This window comes from Coturnix japonica, chromosome 3 (genome assembly GCF_001577835.2).
Source record: "Coturnix japonica isolate 7356 chromosome 3, Coturnix japonica 2.1, whole genome shotgun sequence".
Taxonomy (NCBI): domain Eukaryota; kingdom Metazoa; phylum Chordata; class Aves; order Galliformes; family Phasianidae; genus Coturnix; species Coturnix japonica.
The window spans coordinates 43,872,408-43,884,420 of record NC_029518.1 but is presented as its reverse complement, the minus strand read 5'-3'; the positions used below and the strand labels follow the sequence as shown (position 1 = coordinate 43,884,420).

Sequence of the window (12,013 nt, the reverse complement as noted above, 5' to 3'; positions counted from 1 at the left end):
CATTTCAAGCAAAAAAGCTTTCTGTATTTCATTTAGCAAGCAATATTGTTGGATAATTTCATTTAACTTAGTTTTTCCAAATAAAAGCCACATTGTAATTTATATGAGAAATAAAAATTCATTTCAGTTGAAAATGACATACTGGTATTTACTGCAAAAGAAGCCTTAGTAATTGACATGGCAAAAGTCTGGATGTTTACAGGACAAGCATAGAAACAATTGTAGGGTGTTATTATCTCATCTTTAAGGGTAAGTTTAGGGTTAGGTTGTTGATTGATCAGAATTGAAATACTTTCACTGGTGGGAACAGAGATCTGCCCTACGTAACAATGTTTCACAGTGCTAACTTGTATGGAAAAATTACTTAGTTGAACTCAAAGGGGCTGAAAAATAATGTAGTAACTAAATCTTTAAGATACTTTAAGCAACATTTCTGTTCCAACAGACACCAAACCGTTTGAAAAACTCTTGTGAGCTACCTATTCATAACATACTTTGGTCAAATACCTCCTAGCAGAAGCCATGCATGTCAAGTATTTAGAAAAAAGAAGTCTTATTGTATCTCTCATGCATTTTTTCTGATTGTTTCTGCAATGGGCTGGGATATTCTTCAACTAGTTGTTCATTCAACAACTAGTTGATCAGATCTCTTGTGGAATCTCCTTTCTTGGAGAACTTCAAAATTCATGTAGACATGATCCTGGGCAGCCTGTTCTGGGTGGGTTTGACCAAATGACCACCAGATATCACTTCCAACCTTAACCAGTCTGTGATCCTGACTACCACTCTCAAACTACAACACAACATCTTCAGCTGAGCTGATGCATCTCTTTGTGGACCCTCAACAAACAATCTCAGTGAAAGAAGAATGGAAAGTCTGGCCTGGATGGTGTGTGAAGAACTGCATCCTTAAAAACACCAACTGAGCCCTACAGCCCCTCTGCTGACTGGACAGCTACGATGACAGTGATATTTATAAAACATGCAGACAATGGAAGTGTCAAAAACACACAAGATTTAGGATCAGTGATAAAAGCTGTTCTTCTTTCATTTCCTTTAAGGAAGGTTGCAACTTAAGCACATTTAAGCAGTGAACAGGTGATAGCTACACAATGAACAACATGAATATAAAGAAAATGTGACTTCTATAGGTAGCAACTACTTATAAACAGAAACACTGATGGAATTAGAGCATCTTCAGAAGATTACTTTCAAATTCAGTTTTAGCTTCTCAGGAAAATGACAGCATGAAATGCTCAAGGTAAATTTATACTGAATGTAAGTAGGTGCTACATGGTCACATCGTACAAGGATCTGCTGATGGCCAAGTAGATTTGCTGAAAAACATGCATTTAAACATAGAATATATAAAAGCTGCTGCCCGGCCACTTGTAATTTTGACACTGCAGGCTTCAAGTTTCATAAATATTCACTTTAGGCCCACTGCCTATAACACTGTCACTATTTTACTTAGGAAGTCACCAACCTCTGGATTTATTGTTCCTGAACTGCATGTGCTTTAGCAGAAATTCTTAAAATGGCTTAAAATTCAAGGCAATGGCACTTATTTTTTATTTAAAATTTCAAATAATGCATTCCCTGAAAGCAGTAATAAAGAATCACTGGTTGACTAAGTGAAATAGTATGCAGACATCCCTCATTCCTCTTCTTGGGAACACTGCCAAATGAAAACATATGATGGGAGTATGGCTGAAGGTGCTGTGTGGGGTGACAGAGTGCAGCACTAAAACAATAGCTGACTCTGCACATTCAAACTCCTACTTGTAGCTTTTCCCTTGGATAAAATAAAAACACATTTATTAAAGTATCTGTATATTCTGGTTCCAGAAAACCTGTGGCTGACAGAAGGGTTCCCAAGTCTCTAACACTCCTCTTCCTTTGTTGGCACAAGACAAGATTTTGTTTTTTAATCTGCAGAAAAGCATATTCAGTCAAGTTAAATAGTTTGTGAATCAACACCTAAGCCTGTGGCCTCAGAGATTTCTTTTCCAACTTTGAAATCCAAGCTGTGCCTCGGAAAGTTTCTTCATACAAAGAATAGGAAAATAATAAAAACAAACACAAAAGTGCAGTGTCGTCAAGAGCTTACACTCACCAAAATAATAGAGTGAAACAAAGACAGCTTCCAATATCAGAACAGTCAATTCAGTGGGGAAAAAAAGTGCCCAGAGTCCACCACAATCTTTTTGATGGGAATGAGAGGAATTCTGTGGAATTCCTCTTTAATGTGGCTTTGTGTCTAAATAGCTCATTAGCAATGGTTGAGGGAAATAATTTAAGAACGAGCATATCCTGGAGGGCAGCACAGTCTACATTTGAAGATGAGAAATGATCTTCATTGGCTATCAGTAAAAGTTTCAGTGAGGAACATAAATAATTTTATTTATCCCCACTCTAGCAAATTTAAGAACTTTCAGTTCTGTCCATTCAAGACAAAAGAACAGAGGTATGTTGAGCCTGTGCAACAGAAGACACATAATGGATGGATTCCATGGCTTAGATATCAGTAGGAGAAAAAAATAATTCCCCCACCACTTAATTGCATTGGAATTAAAAAGAGAACTTGTTTGCAAACAGACAAATACTCTGCTGTAGGTCATTTCTCTGGAGCTCAGGGTCCTCAAACCAAAGTCTTTCAAGTCCTTCTTGACTCTGCCCTTCTCTTCAAACAACAATGAGTAAGCGCATCACAACTCATTCTTGTTATTGAAGCCCATTGGTTGGTTGTGGATGGGAGAGAAGCTAATGCACACACAAGCACTACTATCAGTTTCCTCTGTTTTGATGCTTCTTTTAAGCTCCCTGTAACTGACCTACCATCTCTGACTGCTGAAGCTATGACAGAAAGAAATAAGTCCACATCATTTTGCCACAGTGCAACAGAGACAGGCAAAACTGTGGTGTTGAAATGATCAAGATTTGCCTGTTATTGCTATGCTCACAGAAGAAGAAGAGAAATACCAGTGATGAAGTTGTTAACTGCTTCAATTCCGCTCCCAGAAGTGCTACTCAGCCTCATTGCTCACAGATGGACCCAAGATAACAGAGATCTTCTTTGTTCAATAGCTTGGCCAGGCCACTCACTGCACTCAGCCAAAATATTTGTGTTATCAACTTCCACGGATTAATCTAGTAATTACCATGATGATACAGAGGTCACTTCTAAAGTAATGCCTCCTATTTATTTCCATAGGAATTACAACAAAGAGCACAATGACAGTGTTTCATGGACCAAGTTCTCAGATAGAAAACACTGTTTTTCGAAGTTGTCACCATCATTAGCTATGCATTTTCACCAGCCATGGACAAGAGCCTGCATGCTGCACTTGTACTGGAACAAGCCTTTCTTCTCACTCTCTTTTGTGACTTTTATGATTTTTTATTTAGCTTTCAATGCAGCATATGTGCAGTGATTTGAGGCTCTTCAATAATATCTGTCATTTGCCATGTCTAACTTTTAAAGGTAAAATGCCAACCCCCTGACTAGCCGGATTTCCTGATCCTGCCTTCATTTTTCCCTGATTGAGCAGGCCTCTCTGCAGTCATGTGAGAGTTCAACACAGAGAAAATAGAAGAGGTCCCAAGCATTCCCCTTCCAAAAGCTTCAACGTGCTGCACAGTGAAAGAAGGCAGGTTCCTCAACTGTCATGCATGAGCAAGGAATATAACTCAGAACATAGCCCCCTACTCTGCTTTCACCTCCCCTCACCAAAAAAAAAGCACTGAAGCCAGAGAAATTTGGGAATAGGATGCATATGTTTTCATCCTCTTCTATCCTCGCCTTAGTTATCTAAACTTATTTCTAATGGGTCAGACAACATTATTTTGAGTAATAGCATTCTGCTGCAACTTAAAGATCCATACTTCAAGAAAAGTGAACCCAGAAAGGAAGCCAACAGTGATAAGAGAGTTGATTATATGATATTTTCCATATGTAACGTGAATATATGTATATGTTTTTTTTAAGCACAGATTATTTCACAGAGAACTCAAGAGGCCTTTAAAATAAACCCGTTTTCCAAACGTTAGAGATAGAAGCTCAGTAAGAAACCAATTCAACAATAAAATAAGAGGGAACAGTTTTCACTAGGGGAAACATCCATATTAAAATCACACACTGCTATGGTGCTTATTACAACTACTGCTAATAATAATTTAAAATGTCATAAATTCAGAAGTCTATCAAATAAAATATCTCATCCTTGCTCCTGAACAACCCCCCCACTACACTGAGTCCCAGTACTGCACGGATTACATGGCATATTGTATCTGCCCTTTTCTCCCACTTCTCAAGTAACAACAGAGTTGTTGTCAGATGTTGCTTCTTGCATTTGATACTGCCCTCAGAATACACTTGAAGCTTCTTCAGTTCATATTTCAACTCCTGAAAAATATTTGTTCATCTATTATCATCAGTAAAAATATTGTCTAGTAGGGGAAAAAACAAAAGTTTGCCCTCTTAGAGAAATAAAGAAAATGTGATAAGTAACTTAAAAGTGGGATTGCACATCACTGTGTCATGCAGAGACACTGGCCCTGGGCACACTCCCATCACTCAGCAACACCCAAAACATCGGTGTGATATCAATGCTCTCTTGGCTTAAACCAAAAACATTGACTGAGATGCTTTGAGAAATATGACCAGACTAGCACAGTTCTCTGATAAGGATAGCATGCGATGATGCTCAACAGGACCACTTAGTTGAGCCTTGAGTTCTGAGTCAATACAACTGTGTAGTATCCACTGTCCAAAACTGCTGATTCAGCACATGCCTGGGCATTTCTGGAGAACATGGTGTGACTGTACAAACATATCTTCGGATTCAGAAAAAAGAGAAAGCCAATCCTCTTCTTTCCTTTTTTTTTTTTTTTTAAACCACTATTTGAGAGATACAGGAAAGATGTTCTTCTCACACGATATATATTTGTGAACACCTTTCAGCTTTTATTTTTCAGATAGATTTGGAAATTACACAAAACACTACAAATAGATACATGTCATTTCAGAGAAAAGCCAAAAAGTGCTCAGTTGACTTGGACTATGCTGTAATTAGAAGCCAGACTGACTACCAGTAGTAGAGCTTACTGCAGTCATTAATCTGACTGGTAAAAACAATTTTACATATAGGGGAATAAGGGTTTTGTTTCTAAATACCCAGGGTAATGCCTTCTTCAAAATGCTGTTTGAATCTGTCACAGTGTCTATCTTTTCCAACAGGAGTTTGTGCTGCTGGGAGTTGTTCTATTTATAGCTAAAGAGAAGACCAGAGTAATCTTGTAAAGACAGAGATATGAATGAAGTAATAGTGGTCTTATGCAGAATATTTCCCCCTTTGATATTACACAAGGGAGAGAAGAAAACTGCAAGCCTCAGCAAACTGGAGGCAACCAGGTCCTGAAAGCATTCAAGTAACTGGACGGATGAAGCAATTGCTGAAAAGGGCCAGAATTATGTGCTTCCTCTTACACACCCTTTTAGGCACAATGATGAGGGAAAACATGCCTGAACCCCATCTTACAAGCTCTTCTATTTCTTCACTTTTCTGTCATAGGTACCCCTTTGAACAGTACAATTCAGTCCTCCAAATTGTAACATCAAAAAACCCTATTACACCCATAGTTAACATGTGGACAGGCTGACTGGGAAGAGGCAATTTCTTTCATGTCTCTGTGAGCACAGTGCGTAAATGATCTACCTTGCCTTAAAACAAGTAGCACTGCTATTTCATTCTCCTGCCTCCAATTGCTTCAGTTCCTACCCTTTGCCCAGTAAGAATGAAACAGAAGCCCGAACTTTGCCTTTCACTGTTTTTGTTGGCCTGAATTTAGACTTCTACAGTATTTTAAGATTTTTATATGTTTTTATAAAATTCCATCAACATATTTTTGAGGCTTATAATACGTGTGTTAAGTTATGTGAATTTGAAATAATGTAAAGATGTGATTCATTCATTCTGTGCTATAATCACACTGCTTACGCAAGACGGAACGAGAAGATGTGCCTGGAAAGGACATTAAAGTAGAAATTAATCTTATTTTATTCCTTCACAGATGCAATGACCAGCCCTGCTGATCATTTCTACTCATTCATATCACCAGGTTCTTAGTTACATAGAGCATAAGTATGGGATTCATCAAATACTAACATGCTATCACTGTAACACAAGTGTCCTGTGGGGAAAAGTATTACATGTATTTCTGAATTAAACTTTAAAAATATATAAATTTTATTATTCAAAGATCATAAAATGATATCCTTAGTTTCCAGTGCATCTCATGAGGGACATACTCAGAAAGGCAGAAACATTGTACAGTTTGGCTGTAAAAATGCTCCATGGGCAAAAAGCCCTGAATCGATGCCATAGCCCTTAGAATCCCAAGTTACTGCCATTGATTCCATGAAGGCAGTTTTTAACACTAATAAGAGATGGCTGGATTACTGACACTTGCGAAAATCATGGGAGAGATGAAGAAATAAAATGGGTGCAACAGATATGAGGTATGTATCAAGAAGGAGACAGACAGAAGAGTAGGGCATATCTACCTCTGGCTGAACTTTTTTTCTGGCAAGTAGAATCAAAATAGAAACTTTCAGCCATTTAAAAGGAACGAAGCAGACGTTCTGCTGTTAAAACATAGCACTCAGAATTTTCCTAAAGAAAATAAGTAGCACTGACATCTGGGGCATAGGATCTGAAATTTGACAAGAGCTTCCCTGGTGCCAGTGAAGTCTATTTTGCTAACCAAATTTGAAACAATCCATATTTGGATAGCCAGGAAGGACCTAAGAAATTGGTTGTGCAACTTCCTAGGCAGTACATCCCTCCACACTTTCTGCCTGCATTGTGGTAATCCATCCAGCAGAGCAACTAGGGGTCCAGAAAGTCCTTCCTTGCAAGCTGCCCCTCTTGATAGGCTCACCTTCTTGTGATGTTACTTTGCAGAGGACTAAAATAACAAACGCTCATAGATAGAGCATAATCTCCATCAGACCTGGAACTGAAGCCTGAACCACACTATGCTTTGTTAGGTTATCTAACAGCTATAAACACAAAGCCCAAGCAAGGATCAGAGGAATAATCAATGTCAGGTGGAACTGTAGTGATATAATTAGTGAGAAAACCTAATCAGTGAAAATTAGAGCATTCTGAGTAAATTATTTCCTAAGACCAGTCAAAGGGTAGGATATGCCACCATCACCCCTGGTGTGAAACCAACACAGATGAATCAATGGAGAGACTCTATCCTCAGGAAACTTCACAAACGAAAGGGGTGACAGAAGTATGGGACTCGTGGGATGCAGAAAGAGTAGCACTTTAGGAGCAAGTAAAACTTAAAAAAAATAAAATTAATAAATATGGGATTTTTGAAGAGAGCAGGAGTAGAGCAGTGTGTGCCAGCAGCTGGCTGAGCTGCGAACCCAGAGGATCCTGGGTGCTGGTGATGGCAGTGGGAGCAGGGTAGGGGCCAGGGCTACAGCTGGACAGGCTGAGGGCCCAATGCCAACAGCAAGAGAGACCCATGTGGTGTGGGACTGTACTGCACCAGTAGGCTCTAGTCCTGACCAGCAGGAGGGAGCAGCACGATCAAGTCACTCTGCTTGTTCACCTGAGTGCTGTGTGAGTGCAGATGGGTGCTGGTGAACCCTAACTGCTGCACTACCCATGACTGTGAGACAGTAAGTAAAATTACAGGTGACTGTCAGGAAAATCATCATACAAGATCTTTGTGAAGTTTCCCACAATAGTTGTGGAAGTTCTACCTACAGATATATTTTCATGCTAGATATAAGTTTATCAAAATACGATTTAATGCACTAAGTGACAAGCACTACAAATATTCTCTACTACTGATCAGACAAGAAGCAGATTGCTCATTCTCTTTGTTTAGGTCACAGCCAAGCCAAGCCGCTTTCCAAGCATGCTAGATAGCTTTGTTGCAACATTCCTGTTTTAAATCCAATAACAATGCAGCATTCATTCATTAAAATAAAATAATCTTACCTCCAAGCTGTAGAGATATTTGAAACTGCTTTTCTGATTGGCTGCCTTTTCCACAGCTTGAGCTAATTTTACTGCTCCTCTTCCACCATCGGACCAGTGACTGCAGGGTACAGCATCAAATGCTCCAGACTGCTTTGCAATCTTACACACGAGATCAACCTCAGCAGGAGTGTCAGTTCTGCCAACCAAACAGTTCTGTTTTGTTTAATTGTTTCTATTTGATAATCTTATACACTTAGCCTTACTCTTTATCAGCAGTTGTACAGCAAATTTTTAAATAAGTTTACATATACACAGCACATTTACATACAGCATATGAATTTACAGTTCAAGAACACTTATCAAAATTGTTGTAACTGATAAACATGAACATTGATGCCTCCATAACTTTATATGCTTTTTGTCATTTTAAACGTAAGAACGATCTACAGATACAAAGGATTTTCATGATGGAAATTAATGATTATAATACTTCAACAGTTGCTTTTCTGAGCACAAAAACTGCTTCATTCACAAATCAAGAGCAAAAAATGTGAAATTTGATATGTGGATTTACTTACAAGAGTAATGAAAGAATAGACTTACTTGAAGACATTTAGAGCAACCACAACAGGAACCCCAAAGAGCTGAGTAATCTGGATCTGTTTCTGAAGATTGCAGCAGCCATCAGCTACCAGCTGGAGGTTCTACGCAATTAAATACAAAGTAATGGAAAGGGTCAGATACATCAAGCCAGCCCCAGCCAAAGAATTTTCCATAAATTAAACTGAATGTAAACAGTGCTGATCATGTCAGTTGTGGGCAAGTAAAGTGCTTCCAGACAAAACATTCTGGTACTTATTAATTCTTACTTAAATTAATAAGTATCAGACTTAATTGTCTATGCTGCATCCAAAATTTGTAAATGATTGCATTGCCTTTTTCTCGGACCTGAGAAAACAGTGCAGCTGATGGCTGGCTGTCAGTTGATACAAATGATACCAAAAAATGGTCTGTGGGCAGGTTCACATAGACTTATTCCACTTCCCCTTCTACTCTGATCAAAGGCTCTGATCAAGGATGGAGATTCCTGGAAATATCATGGACACACGTGTTGCCAAAACTGGTCACAAAGGTGTGAATGTTAAAATAGCAGAGGACAACTAAGAAACAAAGAAAACAAACCTGAAGAATCCACTCTTGTTTGAAGAGTGACCTCCGAGGTCATATTAAACCCGCTGTTTAATGAAAGTGCTAAGCTGCCATGAATTTCAGGGAGTATCCTTGACCCCTGCACCACTTGGCCCTTGCACTGCCATGGATGCCAGAGCTGCTTGAGGCCACGTGATGAACTGGAATTAAGAGCTGATCAGTCTGAAAGCTTAATGGTCCTGGAAAATTTACTGAAAAGTTATATTCCAGCTGGTTCAGTTCCTCAGTACAATCTCGATGCAGTCACACACACAGCACATGCAAGGACAACTCCGAGTGGGGAAAGTTTAAATGGCTTTAATTGCTGGCAGTGCTCATTAAAGGTACTTAATGAATATTAGTATTAGAGCACATCATTGTCAAACCCGAGGCTGTGTACTACTCACTCAGCTTCTCCAAAAGCTTTATAAAAGCTCCTCTTACCTCTTCTGTGTATTCTTTTTTCAGAGGGGCACCAGCAGATACCTGAAATGGTAATCGAGGTCATCATAGATTCAATAAAATATATCATAACTCTAAACAGTCGAAAGTGCACTTTTGCTTATTTTCTGTACCACCTGAAAGCATAAATATTGCACAAATGTCACAGCTTGATTGCAGCCTCTATTTTATTAAAAGTTACACTGAAACAAGGAGAATAGCAAAACTAAATTGCATCTAAACAGTAAGACTCAACAACTAGTTGTAGAAGATTTATTAGAGAATGTAGTTAAATCCTGTTCTACATTCTTAACAATGCAATGCAAAGACAATGGACAGCAACTTCCAACAGCTGGCTAAAGGAATAACTAACACGGACTATCTGAAGAGGAATATCTTCTCTGGCTGTGCTGTAATTATTGACAATAGCAAGAAATTGCATGTAAGTAATTTATTTTGCTGAGAAGCAAAAGGATATACAGAGTAAGACTGGAGCCAAATAAGATTGGACTTGGTCACATTTGTCCCAGGCAAAGGTCTTGGTCCATTTTACAGTTAAGGTCAAGTTAAAGTATTTGTCACTCTCGGTCCCTCTATGATGTATTATGTAACTAAATGAAAGCTTTATACCTCTAAAGATACAGTTCAAGAACAGAGATCACTAAAAAGACATTCTAGTAATGTATTTACTAGACTGAGTGATAAAGCACAAGAAATGTTCCTCCATGCATAAGATAATGACAAATTATTTTAATATTTATTTTAAAAGAAACAACTGGTCTAAAATGATAGAAAGTTATACAATTATTTCAGCTTTAAAGACTGAAAAAGGAAAAGCTCTACCCTATGAGAGCATTTACTATAAGAACAACCATGCAGTCCAAAGTTTTGTGGCTGGGAAGGTAGTTCTAGCATTTTTACTCAGTAAGATTGTTTTCCTAGCAGCATCACTCTCTTCCATGCTACTGAGAAGAGTATTTTTAGGAGTTTAGTGTCTGTCTGTTTGGCTAGCAGAGTGCAGTTTAATTATATGACCCAGGAGTAATTCTAGGATTAGTAATCTATACAAGTGTTGCCTTAGCTAAAGAGCAAAAACTGATGCACTGCTGACTTTGGGTACACCGGGGAAACACCTGCACACTTCCTTCAGTTTCTTCAGCATCCCCTGAACAGACTAAAGTGACAGAATGAGTTCCTGCAATTGCAGTGAAAGAAATCTCAAAACCTTCATTAACAACATTCCCTATTTCTGTTCATGTACTGAAGCCTGAACTATCTTTTTGTTCTTTGTTAGCTGCCAACTTTCCATCTTGTGACTACTTCACTTAGAAACACTATTTCAATATGCACGGAAAAGAAAAACAAATATATATTTTTTAGCTTTTTTTCCCTCCACACAACCAAACTTCCCTATCTTAAAAGATGTAGCACTTCTTCAGAACTTACATTCCTCCTCTTTTATTTATGCCTTTCCATTCTTGCACTGCCTTTGGAGGCAACAACTATATGATGAGCTAAATTGGGGACTATATGTAATTAGCACTCTGCAAACTATCCCTATTATTTCTTAAATGAAGATATTTCACATATTTCAAGCTTTACCAATGATTTTGTCTTCAAAGAAAGGTGCCAAAACTTACACTTGGCCCACCTCCATGCATCTTCAAAGCCCTCACTGTAGCAACAAGTACAACCACACTGGGAACCAAGCCAGAAGCTCTGCATTTGATGTTGAAGAATTTCTCCATCCCAATGTCAGCACCAAAGCCAGCTTCAGTTACTGTTAAACATTAAAAACAAAACAAAACCACACATAAAACATGCATTTGGTTAAACACTGGGGGATACTTCTACGTTACCATACAGTACTTTTAAATATACACCAGTATTCATTTTTGGATAAACTTTCAAATAGAGCTCTATTTACATTACTGAGCCTGATTAAAAAGCTATTCCCAACTCAGAAATAAAATCTCTTATTCTTGATACGTACAATATGCCATAAAAATAGTCACATGGCAGGGAGGGGGGAGTCGGTGGGGAAATACAAGCAATCCAATTTAGTTTAAATCAAAGTCTTTAACAGACATCTAGCTCACCAAAATGGCTCTGTATAATTAAATTTATTCAAAATGTTTGAAAATGCATATATTTGACTTTCTTACATTATTTCTTCTCCTTTGATTTCACTGAAAATATGCTTTTGCCATAATGAATGGATCTAAACTCCACTGGATTTACTGAACTTTTGGTCATCTCTCTCTTCTGTGGGATGGATGCTTAATTACAAACACAAACCAGCATCCACAGCCATGTCTCAGTCTTGGAGATATTATTAAAAAGTGAATTATCTAAGAAGACTTTCCACTAATGAGCTG

General features: G+C 38.2%; 1 protein-coding gene across 4 annotated transcripts in view; it reads right to left on the bottom strand.

The window, feature by feature from the left end:
• Positions 1-12,013, bottom strand: part of MTHFD1L (methylenetetrahydrofolate dehydrogenase (NADP+ dependent) 1 like) — a 134,922-nt gene that overhangs the window by 47,796 nt on the left and 75,113 nt on the right. For all 4 annotated transcript variants that reach the window (XM_015858104.2, XM_015858105.2, XM_015858106.2 and 1 more), the window contains 4 exons: positions 11,276-11,415; positions 9,639-9,680; positions 8,610-8,710; positions 8,025-8,202 (listed from right to left, as the gene is read on the bottom strand). In XM_015858104.2, the coding sequence (XP_015713590.1) occupies positions 8,025-8,202; positions 8,610-8,710; positions 9,639-9,680; positions 11,276-11,415 (461 nt within the window). The remainder of the gene's footprint in view (positions 1-8,024; positions 8,203-8,609; positions 8,711-9,638; positions 9,681-11,275; positions 11,416-12,013) is intronic.